At 40.5% G+C, this 18,385-nt stretch overlaps 1 protein-coding gene across 3 annotated transcripts in view; it reads left to right on the top strand.

The window, feature by feature from the left end:
• The window catches only part of MACC1 (MET transcriptional regulator MACC1), a 73,979-nt gene extending 57,228 nt beyond the window's left edge, over positions 1 to 16,751 (top strand). For all 3 annotated transcript variants that reach the window (XM_040352819.1, XM_040352820.1, XM_040352821.1), the window contains exons 3-5: positions 8,505 to 10,546; positions 11,966 to 12,154; positions 15,844 to 16,751. In XM_040352819.1, the coding sequence (XP_040208753.1) occupies positions 8,505 to 10,546; positions 11,966 to 12,154; positions 15,844 to 16,059 (2,447 nt within the window). In that variant the 3' untranslated portion in view covers positions 16,060 to 16,751. The remainder of the gene's footprint in view (positions 1 to 8,504; positions 10,547 to 11,965; positions 12,155 to 15,843) is intronic.
• Positions 16,752 to 18,385: the final 1,634 nt, after the last annotated feature.

Here is an 18,385-nt window from a genome sequence, read left to right on the forward strand (position 1 = left end):
TACTGTAGCTCGCGCTACAATGCCTGTCTCGATGGTAAAATCAAGTACGAGAGGGTGAACTACCGCTTTAAGTAATATACAAATACAGGTAAAATCTGTGAAGTTACAAATTACTGTCAACAACAAACAAAGATGAATTAAATTATGTTTGCTATAGTAACATGTTTCTCAACCAAAGTTTTGTGGAACCCTATGGTTCCTCCAGAGGTTGCTAAGGGTTCCTTGAGCTGTGGCATTACCTCAATGATCTTTTATAGCAGGGTTTCTCAACTATGGTTCCTCCACAGCAGGGGTCTCCAAACTTTCTAAGCAAAGGGCCAGTTTACTGTCCTTCAGGCTTTAGGGGGGCTGGACTGTGACCAGTGGGAGTAGAAAATGTTCGGGCATCAGTGCCCCTTCATTGATTGTAATGAGAGGAATAGTGCCGCATTGTTGATATCAATGAGAAGAATAGTGCCCCATTAATGGTGTCAGTAGGGGGAATGGTGCTCCATCATTGGTATCCATATTACTGGGGGCTTGATTTGAGGGCGGCAGACCCTACTTGCTGCAGATCTGTCAATAACTAATGTGCTTCTTTTTTTTTTCTCACTGCAAGACTTTTTTTTTAAATAATGGGCTGGGCCTTTTGTTCTTTTGTGGTGGGTTTGAAAGATATTTTTATGTATATATTATTTTTTTTGCAAAAGAACAAATTGCGCACAATGGGGGTAGTTCAGTAACTAACAACACATCTGAGAAATTCCACGCTCCTAGCAGGGAAAGGCTGATGCAAGATTAAAAATGCACTGCCAAAGTATGCTGTAGCCAAGGATACACCAGCATTTTTTTTTACTTTAATGGACTCTTTTTTGCATATGCATTGAACATCGTGCTGCCTGGGTCCAAGAATGAAATGCTGCCCCCCCCCCCCAATTTTTTTTTTAAATACGCCCTTAAAAAGGCACCAGCATCCTTTATTTTATATCATGATATTTAAAATGAAAATTTGATTTTAAACACTGCACTCTGAACGCAAGGTTCAGGAGAGCAATGTGCTCCGATTGCAGGGACCATGCGTGCGTTGCGCTCAGAACACAGGGATCAGAAGTGCATTGCTTTTAGAATGCAGGGTTTAAGAGTGTGTTTTGCTCAAAATGCAGGGATCAGGAGTGTGTTGCTCTTAGAACACAGGGATCAGGAGTGTGTTGTGCTCAGAACGCAGGGATCAGGGTTTCGTTGCGCTCAGAACCCAGGGATCAGGAGTACATTGTGTTTAGAATGCAGGGAACAGGAGTGCGTTGCGCTCAGAACGCAGTGATCAGGAGTGCGTTGCATTTAGAATGCAGGGATCAGGAGTGTGTTGCGCTCAGAACGCAGGGATCAGAAGTACGTTGCGCACAGAATGCAGGGATCAGGAGTACGTTGCAATCATAATGCAGGAATCTGGAATGCGCTACACTCAGAATGCAGGGATCAGGAGTGCATTGCGCTCAGAACGCCAGGATCAGAAGTGTGTTGTGCTCAGAACGCAGGGATCAGGAGTCAGTTTGCCGCCCCTCTCAAAGTGTCGCCAATGGATGCAGGGGGACCCATGGTAGGGCCTGCCCTGCATAGGAAGCCCACAGCATTGCCTGGCTTCCTGTGCTATTCATTTGTTAATTTCTTGTCCTCATCACCTCATCACCTTCCATTGACTTCAGTGCAGTTCTCCTCTAACTTTGCACTAGACAATTTTTTTCAATTCACCAAAGGCTGGGAAATCGAATAATGAAAATATAGCTTGGTGCCATTTGCAATAATTATTTAATAGTCAGTGCAAAACTCATTAATAATTCATATACACCTCTGTTCTTAAACCTCTGTTCCTGTTCTTTTCCTTTGCTTTTTATTAAACTTAAATCCGTAGATCACCTGTGGCTAGGTAAGTACAATCAACAAAGTACATACATTTCTGGCACCTAATATATAGTCTATTTTTACATTCAAGACAACTTCATCAGCAGTCTTAATAAGGCAACACAGTGATAACTCTACATGCTTCAATAACAAACTCCACTGATAGAAAAGCAAATTTCCCTTGCTAAAATGTGTTATTTGCCATAATGATTATTTTTTAGCTGTATCATTGTTATGTTTAGATCTCTTTGGCTCTCAATGCTGAAATTAATGACTGTTAAAGTTTACTTAATTGAGCCTAAAATTATTGTCCTTTGCTTGCAGTCAGTGACAAATTTTTGTGCATTGAAGTCAACTACACTTGCAGAAAATTGCTTTGAAACAAAATGTAATTGCTTCAAGTACAGAATAGTAGGGATTGCCAAGTTTTGGAAGCTATGTAATTAAATATTTCTTTCTGAATCTGAAAAAGCATTTACTAAACTGATAAATTCCACCAATTTTTATAATTGAAAAGCACACAAATCAAATTTCCTCACCACATAAACTTTAAGAGACATATGTCTTTTACAGGTTTTCATGGAAGAGCCTATTTATTTGGTTGGCAAAGTAGATTAAAGCTATTAACTTTTAAAGCTATTAATTGGCATTAATACCGCTTCAGGGCCACCATAACACCAGTAAAGACATGTTTATGGCAGGGGACCTGGTTATAAATCTGTCAGGATAGGACCTGGTCGTTCAGAATTAATGTCAGCTGTTGTGACAATCTTTTTTATATATTTTGGGGGAAAGAGGGTTAGGGCCAGGACACCCTTAGATAATTGCAAACTCAATTGGCAGACACTGAGACTTGGATAGGAGGACAGCCGTGCAGGGAAAGGCCCCAGCAAGGCGCCACTTCTGCATGTGCAGGATTGCTGTCTCCTATGGCAACAGTCCTTTAACAGTTCCTAACTCAAATGTATCAGTTCTTTCATTTCCATTACAACTGCTCCTTGTAGTTCTTCAATACTGAGCTCCTGGTCTCTCACTAGACTCGCTGATTCACTGACTATGAAACCCTTGAGCTCCTCCAAGGTTTGCAGTGGTATTCCCTCAAGCACCACCCCTGCTTTTCTCTTGAGTCCCTAGCTTGGCACTTCAGATACTCCTCAAGCTTCACCCCTGCTAACCAGATCGCTCCCTGGCTTGACACACAAGGCTTCTCTGCAAACGTCTCCTCCACTAATTGGGTCCCTGACTTGATCACCGCCTGAGGTTTCACGATTCTCCACCATGCCCTTCAGTGAGAATATGGTTCCGGTACTTGCTTCAGTTACTCACTGTGTTCGCTGGTAATGGCAATTGGTCCCTTTGTGGTGACAGATTCTCTTCTACCTCTGACCAATGACAGGTTTTCCGGCCGGCAGAACTGTCACTTCTGGTTGGACTGCAACCCGCTATCCCAATCCTGCACTGCTCTCTCACTTCTGGATAGGCCCTCACACAGCCTAGCAGCCAGATGCCCCGGGATAGGCCTAATCTCAGGCCTAGCAGCCCAGGGCATACGACACACATCCACCCAGACAACCGTCCAGGTGGCACAGAACACAGATCACCTGTCCTCACCCAAATATATAGGCTCTCCCAGCAGGCAAAGGGTTTCAAGAAAACCCCTGACCATTGGCTGGGACACCCACATAACCATAACCTGACCTTGGGTTGCCCTTCTTGTATCAGTACCACCAAGTACCTGGCCACCTAGTGGTAGAAGAGAAATGTGCAACAAGGCCAAGCTTAGGGAGAAATCAATAGATCCCTATCAATCGACCAAGATAACAACTCTTGGCAAGTAAATATGTGAGGAGCTCCCTGACTAAACTCCAGGGTGATACATTTAAAATGTTCTATGTACCCATAAATGTTCTGGCCCATACCCCTGGGGGTACACGCACCCCAGGTTTGAAACCACTGTATTAGGTATGACATTTGGGGCAAGAAAAATAGATTCCCATCACCATTTAACCCTACAAGATGTCAGGAACATTGGATCTAAAGTGCAATTTAGGATTAAATAAGAATGGAAAGCTCTGATATGTTGATTTTAATATATGTAAGTAATACAGCGCAGGTCTGTAGAAAAATTTATAGTGACGTGATGTCAAAATATATTAAAGAATGTGGCTGCTGCAGCAAGAAAATGTTAGATGAACAAATAGTATAGGGTATAAAGAAATAAATGCTGCGCTGCTAGTATGGTGTGTGTATGTAAATCAATACCAGCATGATATGGTAAACATTATACACACCACAATAAACAAAGTGCTTAAATGTGCAACAAAATACAAAAGTGAAATGGTGCACAGAAATAAATAATAGTCCATATAGCTATGATCAGCTAAGAAATAGTTGATCGTTGTAAAATCTTCATGTGAGCACCCAAGTTGTGTTGGAAAGAAATCCACAGCAAGTGTAAGACAGCTGATTGAAGCACCTCCACCTCAAGTAAATATTCTGCTTACGGAACACCAAATAATAAATCACATGTAGCACTGTATCTGATAGATAACCTCCGTTCCCCAGCTAGGTTCCTCCACACCAGATGGAAAAAATGGATAGTCCTTAGCCAGAACGTACTCATGCGTTGAACCCAGAAGTGAAGTGAAGAGTGAAGTGAAGACAAGAAGGGCAAACATAGAGTAGTACTGCAGAAAAGATGGACCTCTCTGTGGGAGAAGGTCATGTGAGCATGTATCCAACAAGGGATAATACCAAATGATCCATGCAGCAGGAGCTGCAGCCCTGGTTTTCCTGCTCACCTGTTTGGAGACACTCCTGCTGCATGGATCATTTGGTATTATCCCTTGTTGGATACATGCTCACATGACCTTCTCCCACAGAGAGGTCCATCTTTTCTGCAGTACTACTCTATGTTTGCCCTTCTTGTCTTCACTTCTGGGTTCAACGCATGAGTGCGTTCTGGCTAAGAACTATCCATTTTTTCCATCTGGTGTGGAGGAACCTAGCTGGGGAACGGAGGTTATCTATCAGATACAGTGCTACATGTGATTTATTATTTGGTGTTCGGTAAGCAGAATATTTACTTGAGGTGGAGGTGCTTCAATCAGCTGTCTTACACTTGCTGTGGATTTCTTTCCAACACAACTTGGGTGCTCACATGAAGATTTTACAACAATCAACTATTTCTTAGCTGATCATAGCTATATGGACTATTATTTATTTCTGTGCACCATTTCACTTTTGTATTTTGTTGCACATTTAAGCACTTTGTTTATTGTGGTGTGTATAATGTTTACCATATCATGCTGGTATTGATTTACATACACACACCATACTAGCAGCGCAGCATTTATTTCTTTATACCCTATACATGTTGATTTTAATGGTTGATAATGATACATTTTAAAATATTAGCTGGGATGAACTGATCATCTTGATTGGGTCGTATACATTTACTCTACTTATATTAGAGATGAATATACATGTAAATACAAATAACAACATTGTTGAAATCATGGAGCTTGCAAATGTTCATTTTTTTTTTAAATGTAGGGACAAAAAAATATATTGTGTAAAATTGGGCAATAGCATGTAACAGTGTGTAAGGGGCTTAAGATATCATGTAAGTAGGGGTCCAGTTAATACCAACTGCAACTCATTTTATGCTCATTGTTGTAGTATTCAATCTACTCAGCTTAATTATGATGCATTCTAAAGTCATTTCGTCGGACTTTCTGTGGCTGTACAAACCATTTATATGGTCAAAGAGACAACACAGGATCGATGTTAGAAAGAACTTAGACATCACTTGCATTTGTTTTGTGGCCTTGTTATTTCCAAGGTTTAACCTTCATTGAGTTTAAAAACCATTTGAATTGCCTTATGTCTTCATGTGACAAGGTCTCTTTGCTCATAATTTTAGGAGAGTTTTGCAAGGCCTTGAGAACAGCAGAGGAAGCAATATTATCTGTAGAGCATGCTACATCTCAAACTCTTTGCAGACAAATCTCTGGAGAAGGATAAGAGCAGAATGTTCAAATAAGGCTTCATGTACACAGGACGTTTGGAAACCTTGTGACAGGGAGGGATTTCCTGCATATTGCACATCAGCTACTTGTAATCTCCATTGGAAGCCAGTATGCCAAAGACAGAGCACCCCCATAACAGGAACTACCTGCACAAGGAGCTTCATGCAGGATCCAAAGTATTACTTTGAAGAATACTACAGATTTTAAAATATTGAAAAGCTTACAGTATATAAGATTTAGTGATTGGGTTTACAGAGTTTACATTTCTGTATATGGGGTTGAAGCAGCAGGCCCAGAATTGTAATACTTCCTAGGGTCCATCTTGGTCATAATCTATCTCTGGACTTATCCTACCTATGTCCGCTTATAATTGAAACGCTGATTTGGGGGAAATAGCTCTTGGTGCTTTGGAATGGATTTTTTTTTTTTAACTGGTTGCGAGGTACAATGGTATGACATATCACATATACAGTATATCCCAATATAAAGATCAATTTATTTGCTAGGAAAACAATAGATCTTAATTAATGTGCATCTAAACGCATGGACACAATTTAATAGAATATAGCTTATCAGTCCTTAGATGTGGTAGATGTGGTGGCTACATTAGTTTGTTTTTTCAAGCCACCTGTCCATAGGGAACAATGCTCACTCATTATACTGTATCTATGGAGAAGAAGGGTTGTCATCCTAGGACAGAACTAGAGGACAACTCCAAGGAGAAGCACACCGCTCCAGGCAGAATCAGGTGCAAGGTAGATCACAGGTGCAGACCTCGGCTCACCACCGTGGAAGACGAATAAAACAAGAAATTGGTTACACTGGAACTCCAACTTATCTTGATGTCATCTTTATTGTCAAAAGGGTTAGACAGATACAGACAATGGTAGGCGTGTTTCACAAGCGTTTCACGAACGCGTCTACCATTGCCTGTATCTGTCTGACGCTTTTGACAATAAAGATGACATCAAGATAAGTTGGAGTTCCAGTGTGTGACCAATTTCTTGTTTTATTAGAGGACAACTCCCCCTATCTTCTTCCTCATAACATAGTAGAAAGGGGTTTAGTAGTTCTCAGAGATACCTGGACTAATAACATTGCAGCACAGGCAGAGAACACAGAAACTTGTCTTGGCAGATTTCTAGATCAACAGGTAATTTTTTGCACTTAACAAACAAATGGGTCAGTTCATTAAGCGTTAATGTGAAAAATGCAGAAAGAATGTGGTAAAATAACACATGTGGAAACAATTGTTCAAATGTTCAATTCTCTAAGAATTGTGCAGTAAATAACTACTGCTGTATAGTTTTGATAATGCGGTAATTACTGCATATTTTCATGCAGTAAATTATCACATTGAGCTGGATGCTAAGGAGTGGGATTGGAAGTGGGCTGCTGCAACCTTAACAACGTATGACTTATTATCTGTCAGTGGGTTCCCAGCTGACAGCTGAATGTAAAGAAACATGCCGCAATTAAAAATTATGAAAAAAAAAACAGCGTGGGGGTCCCTCCCCCAATCCATACCAAGCCCTTTGGGTCTGGTATGAATTGTAAGGAGAACCCCATGCCAAAATGAAATAAAAAGACAGTGAGGGGATCCCCCAGAATCCATACCAGACCCTTATCTGAGCATACAGCCCGGCAGGTCAGGAAAGGGAGGGGATGAGTGCTTGACGCCTTTCTGAATCATACCAGGCCACATGCCCTTAACATAAGGGGTGCTTTAGGGCAGGGGGCTCTGTCCCCCCATCCCAATGCACCTTGTCCCCATGTTGATGGGGACAAGGGCCTCTTTCCCACAACCTTGCTCGGTGGTTGTGGGGGTCTGCGGGCAGGGGGCTTACCAGAATCTGGAAGCCCCCTTTAACTAAAAAAAGAAAAAAAACTCTGGCCCAGACAAAGGCTCCCACCGTCTGCCTGCTCCACCTTCTGCCAGTTCTTAAATAGCTAAGGGGTTGAGTCAACTGGTGATGTCACCGGGTGGCCCCAAACCCTTGTGACATCTTTGTCCAGGAGCATGCTGGGTGACTCCACCTCTTAGCTATTTAAAAAATGTCAGACAGTAGAGCAGGCAGAAGGTGGGAGCCTAAGGCAAGACCGGATGTTTTTTTTCTTTTTCAGGTCTGGCGGTGTGGTGGGTGTCATGATTGACGATGGATCTACTTTGGGGGACATTTTTTTTTTTTTAATAAAGAAATTGTCAAAAACTGTGTTGTGTTTTAATTTATGTTTTACACTTTTGTTGGTGAATGAGTAGGGGTACAATGTACCCCATTCTTATTCATATGGGGGGTGGGATCTGGGGGCCCCTTGTTTTCGTTACATTTACAGAATGGTAAAATACTGCACAATTGTTATTTTTTTTCGTGAATTTAACATTTTTTTACTGCATGCAATAATTTATGCAAATTAGTCACGTGACCATGTTAACGCATGTGGGAACCATTAGTGAATTAACTCCAAAATGTTTTGAGTGGTATATTTAACAGACCAAAAAGGACCAAATAAGAGAGTTTAATGTTTATGTACACTTTCATTTTTGAAAACAGTTCTGTGTTTGTTAGTTTAACTGTTGTATTTTTTATTGTACAGAAACACCAGGAAAAGATTTAGATCTTCTTATCGACTGGTCTGATGTGTTCCATGACCATGTGCAGACTACAACAAAGCGTGCCAACCCTTTTTGGAATGGACTTTCTGAATCCAACCCTTTCTTGGATGATGTAGTTCAAGCTAATACATTTTCAAAAACAAATGTGTCTATCCTTAAAGAGGACCCACTAATGCTGTTTAGACATTCAAAAAAAAGAAATTCAATATCAAGTTCTGGGGATGAACTTGACATAGATAAATTCCTGGAAAATTCACCAGCAAGCAGACCTGCTAGATCTAAAAGTGTCTCCTATTTGGATGTCATAGATGTTAATGAATTTGGTGCACCAAAAATTGATGACCAGATTCTGGCTCCAGACTTGGAATGGCTGCAAAATGACCGGGAAGCCTACAAGATGGCCTGGTTGAGTCATAGGCAGCTAACAAGATCATGTCTTGATTTGGACATTATAAGCCAGAGCCCGGGATGGGCACAAACACAAGCTACAGACACACATATAATCTGCAAAGTAGATCACCAAGGTGGTTCTGTGACCCTTCCTAGCTCTGACATTACCATTCATGTCCCTGAAGGTCATGTAGGTCCTGGTGAGTTTCAGGACATCTCCTTAAAAGCTTTTCTTGACCCACCAGAATCTCTCAACAGTAACCTGTCAACTACTGTTAGTCCTTTTCTGGAAATAACATTAAGCAACATCAATACATTTGAGGCTCTCTTATTGGAAATGAAAATTGCAGCTGAGGTAAAGAATGATCCGTACAGCCAAGTCATGACAGAGATTGCAACCTTTTATAGCTACAACAAAGATGGCCCATTTGAAAAAATGCCAAATGGTTACATTTACAATAACACGCTACAAATCAAGTTACCTATCCTGAGTCATGTTACATACATAGCAACTGCAGCTGCAGTCAAATCTTCTCAGAGCCCAGCTAAATCTGTATTTAATTACATCCATAAAAGTGTAACAGTGGCAGTGTACGGGCCCAAACATATCCATCCAGCCTTCACTACAGTCTTAGCAGTTTTTGGACACAACTATACTCCAGACAAACTTAAAGTTGACGACATCAAAAGACGGGGAAAAAATATGCCACCTCTAGTTTTCCAGCTGTGGGGAAAACATCAGTTTTGTCTTGATCCTGTGCAAGATATATTTGTTAATCTTGATACAAGTGGCTCCAATTTTTCAGTTAAAGCAGTAGATAATAATAACGAAATCAAAGAACCACAGTTAAAGAGCGGCAAAACATTTCGGACTCAGTTTCCCTTTTCATTGGAAGGAGCTCAAGAAGTTTGCACATTTGTTTTTTCAATTCAGATCCAGGATTCTAAAAGGTCATTGGTTATATCAGAATTCACAGTTGGCACTCCAAATCCTGCACCCAAAATACACGTCACACCAAAAAATCAGACTCGTTTACAAAAACGAAAGGAAATAATGTCTACACCTGTTCTGCCAGCTATCCATACTATCAAATATCCAAAGTTCCAAGATAGAAAATTAAAGATCAACAACTTTGCAGTGACTTTAAAGACTGTTTTGCGTCAGCAAAAGATTGATTACTTCTTGGAATATTTTAAAGGAGACACAATTGCACTTCTTGGTGAAGATAAAGTTAAGGCCATTGGTCAGACCAAAATTAAAGAGTGGTACGTTGGAGTTTTAAGGGGGAAAGTAGGTCTTGTTCATTGCAAAAATGTAAAAATTATTTCCAAAGAGCAAGTTATTGACTTTTCAGATGTTCATTTTTCAACAAAGTTGCTTTTGGAACAGATAGCACTGCCGTTTAAAAAATTAACATACATCTACTCATCAGTTCTGTCAAATGTGTCAGAAAAAGTGTATGACTGGAGATATTTAGCTGATGCCCTTGGATACTCCCATTTGTCACTAGATGACATCACTCACACTCTTCCTTCAAAAGAGTCAGATAGAGTTGCTGCTGTGGTAAAAAAGCTAAAAGAGGATTGTCATGCTGATTCAAAAAAGAGAAAATTTCATTATGAACTTATTATGGTAAGTCTTCATGCCTTACAAAGTTATCTAAAGTTACTGGCTAGTGATTAGGTTTTCCCAATTACTGTAGTTGGATATTTTCAATCTTCTCGGCTTTTGTATTAAATTAGTAAATATGCCCTTTGGACCCCATACAATTCATTTGGGAACATGCACTCTTATGCCGCGTACACACGGTCGTTTTTTGTGATGAAAAAAACAGACATTTTTAAAAACGTCATTTAAAATGATCGTGTGTGGGCAAAACGTCGTTTTATGTTTTCTGAAAAACGACAAAAAAAAATTCGAACATGCTTCAATTTTTTATGTCATTTTTCAAAACGTCGTTTTTTGTGTCATAAAAAATTATCGTGTGTGGGCTAAAACAACGTTTAAAACGACGTTTTTAAACCCGCGCATGCTCAGAAGCAAGTTATGACGTGAGCTTGAATGGAACAGAGTGCCGTCGTACGTGTTGTACGTAACCACGTTTTGCTAGAGCATTTTGAAAAAACGATGGTGTGTAGGCAACGTCGTTTTTTAAAATGAAGTTTGAAAAACTTCGTTTTTTTTCATGAGAAAAAACAATGTTTTTTTACAAGACAAAAAACGACCGTGTGTATGCGTTTACATGTTGAACTTTTTAACTCCAGTTAGAATCCCTCTTTTACTGAGTATATGTATTTTTACTTGAATTCTGGAATACTTTCTGGAAGTCTTGATCTGTGCAGTAATCCATCATAAAACAACCCCAGCACTTTCCTCTATGCAGGAAATTCCGGTAATACAGGCAGTCTTGTAAGGTGACTGGTCTTGTATTCTCCCCATGTCGTTTTTTGCAAGCCGACTATAGTGGGAGGAATATGAAAATTAGATAATCAGTTTCTTGAGTTTATCTTTGAAATAAAGTCTAAATCAGGAAAAGGTCCCAGAAAAGCTGACAGCATCGTCAATATATTACCACTGGGGATAATAGCTGTTTACTACCTGGCTGTTGGTTGCAGCTAAGCTATTTACTGAACTGCTGTCAACTCTATAAGTTATGTACAGCATCATCCCAGACGTATTTATATGACATCTGCTCTAGCCTTTACACACACAGTTGGCCTAGGGGAGAGGTGCAAGAAAACTATAAGATCCCCAACTTCTACAGTATATGGATTTTCAAAAGCTATCCACTAGTAACAAGCACGTGGGTATATAGCTACTGAGAAATACGCTAGTTATTTTATTTGGTGTTAGCAAATCAAAGCAAGAATATGACACTATCCCCATTCATTTAGTTTTCTGCCTGATTTTCTACATCACCCAAAAGAGATTTATAGCTTTTATTTACTAGACATGTTAGTGATACACAGCTCTGCAATCCTGTAATCCTATTAATCATGGCTCTGTTTACTTTCTGCTGACATTATATTTACTTTCACATTCTGTATGTAGGGTCTGTTGAAGATGGACTGTCAAGCATTAGTAGCTCATCTTACACAAGACACAGTGATTCTGACTGCCGCTGTGCAGCTAGGCGTACGTTGGAGGGAGCTTGCGGAGAAGCTAGCCAGACTAACAAAGCAACAGATTGAAGCCTATGAAATCCCTCATCAAGGAAAGAGCGGAGAAGTCAGTTTACAGGTACACCAAGGAAATCACATGCTGTTTTATATTTTTACTATGCAGGTAATTAGAGGGTATGTTTGCATTTTTACATCCATAAAGTGAAGAGATTGGGTGACCTGAAATTTATGGTTGCTGTTTCTAACAAGAGTTGATTTCTTTTTTACATGGTAACATAGTCCATTCCCATCCCGTAGCTCCTTGAAATGACCATGACCAATAAATCCAGGAAGCTGTACAGCAATGTACAGGGCTCAAATTGATACTCACAGTAGGGCTGTAGAAAACAAGGGCTGACCTGTCTATGATCATATACTGTAGTACATTTCCACTTTTCATGGAAATTCCCCTATTTTAGACAGGAACATGAGGCTGTGTTAGGAACCACATGGGGCAAGGTATAGCAATACATTAAACGTACCAACTAAATTCTATTAGGGAATTGTCCAGGAAACGTTGCAGCTGCACTAAAGTTGGATGGTACAGCATTTGCATTAAAGGGCACAGTCAGTCCAGCCAAAACTCTTATTTTTATTTTGTATATAGTGGGGTAGGACTAGCACCCCTTGTGGATTTTTACTGCCATTTAGGGCTTCTTTAGAGAGATTTTCCCCCAGTTACTGTCATGATGACAACATGTTTCAGTGAGGGAAATCTGCACCAGAGACCCAGGGATGACGGTTCTAGTCTTCACTTACGCTACGCTTGCTTTCTGGTAAAACTGTTATCACCAAGAGCATCCATTCACACCTGAGCATTTTATGGCACAGTTCTGTAAAGACAGCCATACATATTTTAAGGCTGGATTCACACTTCTGCAAATTGGATGCGGGTTTCTCCACATCCAATTCGCATGATAGGAGAGTGTGATTGGTTTGCAACAGAGCCGGTTCACACACCTCCGGGGCGGAGGCAGCCTGCATTCCCGCATTTGGAAAGGGTCCTGTGTGTCTTTGGCTCCAAATTCAGGCAGAAATTTGGACCAGATTGGCACCTGAATTGGTGAACAGGGATGCACCAGACCCCCTGCTGGGAGCCACTGCGGTCGCAGCATGTGTAAACCTGGCACAGGGACAGGCTGACGTTCGAGCTATGTATGGGCAGGCTGATTGTATCCAAGTTGATCCATAGATCAACTTGGAAACAACTAGCATAGGGCAAGGTATAGCAATAGCAAGATGGGCAGCGCTACTCGCGAATGCGCTGTAGGGAATAGGGATGAGCCGAACACCCCACTGTTCGGTTCGCACCAGAACCTGCGAACACACCAAACGTTCGTGTGAACTTTAGAACCCCGTTAAAGTCTATGGGACTCGAACGTTTGAAATCTAAAGTGCTAATTTTAAAGGCTAATATGCAAGTTATTGTCCTAAACAGTGTTTGGGGACCTGTCCCAGGGGACATGTATCAATGCAAAAAAAAAGTTTTAAAAACGGCCGTTTTTTCGGGAGCAGTGAATTTAATCATGCTTAAAGTGAAACAATAAAAGTGAAATATTCCTTTAAATTTCGTACCTAGGGGGGGGGGGGTGTAAAGTAAGCATGTGAAATAGCGCATGTTTCCCGTACTTAGAACTGTCTCTGCACAAAGTGTAATTTCTGAAAGAAAAAAAGTAATTTAAACCGGACTCGCGGCTATAATGAATTGTCGGCTCCCTTTTAAAACTTTTTTTTGCATTGATACATGTCCCCTGGGGCAGGACACAGGTCCCCAAACACTTTTTAGGACAATAACTTGCATATTAGCCTTTAAAATTAGCACTTTAGATTTCTCCCATAGACTTTAACAGGGTGTTCCGCAACTTTTCGAATTTGCCGCGAACACCCCAAATTGTTCGTTGTTTGCCGAACAGGCGAACAGGCAATGTTCGAGTCGAACATGAGTTCGACTCGAACTCGAAGCTCATCCCTAGTAGGGAACCAGGCTGTAAAGCTGCAAGGCTTCACTTCCTGATTCCCTTACGTAAGATGCTGGCGCCTCCACCCGGGAGTCAAAAGAACGCGTCGGCTTCGGGTAAGGACATGGCCGGCACCCAGGACAGGTAAGTGTCCTTATTTTAAAAGTCAGCAGCTGCAGTATTTGTAGCTGCCGACTTTTTTTTCAGCGGAACTCCACTTTAAGTGAAGTAGCATTAAGCAACATGTTCCTAGTTTTATAATACTATCATGGTTTTCTATTAAAGGAAACTTGTCATCCAAGGGGCAACTGTTAGTTGCTTGACTGCCATGTTCACACTGTCTGAGTCACTGATCCCATACAAATAAGACATATTAAACTGCCTCTGACTTTTCTGATTCGTTTACTTGTTTCAGGTCAGTGACTTAAGCCTAGTACACACTATCAGTTTAGTTCATTCAACTCAGTGGGATGAATGAAAAAAAAAACTGAAGAGCTCGGGGGGAGATCATATACAGTAAAACTTTGGTTTGAGAGTAACTTGGTTTGAGAGTGTTTTGCACGACAAGCTATTTTTTTTATAAATGTTGACTTGATATACAAGTATCGTCACCTCACAACTGTTTATAAAAGAGAAGAGAGGCGCCTCTAAGTGTAGCAATATGGTTACATTTAATGAAGGTAAAACATTTAGCAACATCTTGCTACACTAATGTCGCGTACACACCATCACTTTATGTGATGAAAAAAAACGATGTTTTGAAAAACGTCAATTAAAATGACCGTGTGTGGGGGAAAACTTTGTTTTATGTCTTGTGAAAAACGACCAAAAAAAATTAAAGCATGCTTCATTTTTTTGTGTCGTTTTTCAAAACGTTGTTTTTTGTGTCAATTAAAATGATAGTGTGTGGGCAAAACGACGTTAAAAAAGACGTTTTTAAACCCGCGCATGCTCAGAAGCAAGTAATGAAGCTAGCTTCAATGGAAAAGAGTGCTGAACGTAACCGCGCTTTGCTAGAGCATTTTGAAAAAACGATGGTGTGTAGGCAACGTTGTTTTTGAAAATTAAGTTTCAAAAACGTTGTTTTATTTCATGATTTAAAACGTAGTTTTTTTTCATCACATAAAGTGATGGTGTATACGCGGCATTAGAGGAGCCTCTCTTCTCTTTTATACTCTGTAGCTCTTGCTGGATTTTGCTTCTAATCCCCTTGCGGAGGCTTCCATTTGTGGATGGACATTTTATGGTTACACAATCACAATCACATTGCTATAATCTTTTTATATGGACTATAAACTGAAGGATTTATGAACAAATGGTTGTGGAATGAATCATTTGAGTTTTCATTATTTCTTATGGGGAAATTTGCTCTCAATCCATGGTTTTACTTACTAACAATCTATTGTTAGTACAGCAATCATCCCCACTGTGCTTTGTGTTCTGACAGGGGGACCGGGACTGCTCCCCCCCCCCCCCCCGAAACACACCAACCAGCTCTTCCAGCCATTGCCTGAGATTGCTATTCAGATGCTGATCGGCAGATCTTTTTCAATCATGCCCCTTCGACTGAAGCCGGATGTTCTGACGGCTTCAATCGGACAGGCTGCCTTACACATGGGTGAATGCGCCTGATACTCAGCCCCTGTGTATGGGGCTTAAAATAGTATTAAAGCCAGGGAGCCATCATAAGAGCAAGGAAACCAGATTTTTTTTTGACATGGGGGTCAGCAATGATAGCTCTTGCATTTCTGTCATCATGAAAGGTTTACCCTATGTTGGACATTACTTTAATTTTGATATATATTTGCAGATGATGTGGAAGCCTGCCTTTGACTTTCTCTATACCTGGGCAGCTCACTATGGAGACAGCTACAGAGACGTTCTACAAGACCTGCATTGTGCATTGGACAAGATGAAATATCCCATCACCAGGCAGTGGAGGGAGCTGACAGGAGCTCTCATCTTTGTGAACTGTTTGGAGATATTCCGAATTACGTCATTTACCAAGTTAGAAGATGAATTGTGAATGCAGACAATTTAATGTTTATTTATCCTGATAGACTAATGGACCTTTTTGGATTTATATGTACATTTTTTTTCATGTACAGTACATGTGCAGTGAGACTGGCCATTTTGGCAGTTACTTAGGTTTTTCTATATGCGTTCTGGCTAATTTGATTTTGCTGTATAATATCAGTGTCATTAGCAACATTCCAGCAGGCAGGTGCCATAGCAACTCAAACAGTGTTCTAAAATTACAGAGCGACAAGTGCGGCAACATACTTTGCCTTTTGTATATAAATGCCAAGTACACAATGTTTTTAGTGTCCTTTTGTCTAGTTTTATATTTATTTTTAGTTTCTAGAGAAAAGTGTTTATAATCATGTTTAACTTTTTATATGCTCTGTGTCAGTATGTATAATGTATTACAAAAGTAAAAAAGTTGCTACATACCTGAATGATATCGATACTGTGATGTTACCATGTCCATGTGCATTATTATTTATGTTTAACATTTACACTGTAAATGAGTTGTTCTATTTATGAAGCCAGTTATTGTTACAGAACTATGAGATTACTTGTGTAATTAACTAGTAACGCCTTAGTGACTTTAAATGTTCATCAAATGTTCTGTATCAGTAATAATACATGAATGTACATTTTTTTTTTATCTGAAAATAAGTATCAATACAGAAAGAAATTAAATTGTAAATTAGAGGTGGGTTTGGTGTTCCTTCTCAAACTGCATTGTATTTCTATAGCCTTGTACACACGACCGGTTTTCTCTGCAAAAACCAGCAAGAAAACTGCTTCTTGCCGAGATTACCGTTCGTGTGTATGAGGCATTCAGGTTTCTCGTCAGGAAATCTGGCCAGAATCTCGACGAGAAAAAAAGAGAACCTGCTCTCTTTTTTTTTCGTCGAGATTCTTGTCGGCCTGTTTCCCGACGAGAAACCCGAGAGTGTGTATACTTACCTGTCGTCGTGGAAACCTGCGCATGCTCGAAATGACTGTGACGCATGCGCAGTAGCTTCCACGGCATAGGTAGGGTGAAGCAAGATGGTGGCGACGGCATCGAATGTGATGAGCGCATGCTCGTCGTACGCGATGGCGTCACTGCGTTCTTTCCTTTCAAGAGAACCGCGGTTCTTTTGAAACAAAAGGCTGTACACTCGGGCAGCAAGAGTTTCTTGCCAAGAATCTCGTCAGGGAAAACTACAGATTTTTCCTGAAGAGATTCTCGGTCGTGTGTATGTCACATAGCTCTGACTTTAACACCAAGGCAGCACTGTGTTGACATTTAGGTTGTGTTTGGACAATATTTGAGGACAATAGGCATTTATCATTTACTATACGTGTGTTTCTCCAGTTATATATGCAGTTATTGTACAACTGATCCAGTTATCTGCAGCGTGATCCAGATGAGCATTGGTCCTGATTGGCCAAATTTATTAGACTTGAGTATTTTTTAGGGAGGAGCTTCAGCTTCAGGTCGGCCATGAGTCCAACCTGAACCCAGGCTGTTTGCAGTTCCATGAACTGGCTATCTAAATGGCCAGATTTGGCTAGTTCACCCACCAGTCGGAATGATCATCTGGCCGCTGCAGCTGGAAGTCATTCATTTAGTGGTATTATCATTACCTCCACTAAATGGCAGCTTCCTGTCTAACAGATATACCAGCGCAGATCCTGTGAATGTCATTGATCATATATGGTAATTTTGCTGGAGACGCCACACTTTTTTTTTTTATGTTTGTTCCTCCTTAGAATCCAAACTACTGTACACCCCAAGTGACTAGATACAAGTCTGTAGAAGGTCCTGCCAGTAACACACTTTCTGTCCTGGCGTAACAACGCTCACTCATCATGTTTTACCTATGGAGGAGAAGCATTGTTACCCTAGGACAGGAAGTGTTAGGACAATATAGCACTTCCTGATTCCTTTTACATGTGGGGGAAGGGTGTACCTAGTGCATTTGACAATAAATATTTTTTTCCTTCTAAATGTCACTTTTTTAGGAGTAAATAGTACTGCTGAGTGACTTAAATAGAGTGGAGAAGGATAAGAACACCTGTCAATTTTTATTGCTGTCTGTATCCCCGTTAGGGAGAATTATCCTCTCCAATTATCCTGTTTACCATTAGCATTAAAAGTGAAATTCTAAGAAAATCACACATTTTGGGCTGTCCCCAGAAAAGAAATAGAGTGGAAATCTTCCAAAGGGGGGCACTATTTCTGATGGCCTGGGGCTCCTTAAGGGTTTCCTTAGTTTGAAGGTATTTCCTTGCACTTCCTGTTTGGGACAGGAAGTGAAGGTAAATCTCCCCAATGGGGCACGGATGGCAAAAAA

Source organism: Rana temporaria, chromosome 5 (assembly GCF_905171775.1).
Source record: "Rana temporaria chromosome 5, aRanTem1.1, whole genome shotgun sequence".
In the NCBI taxonomy this organism is placed as follows: Eukaryota; Metazoa; Chordata; class Amphibia; order Anura; family Ranidae; genus Rana; species Rana temporaria.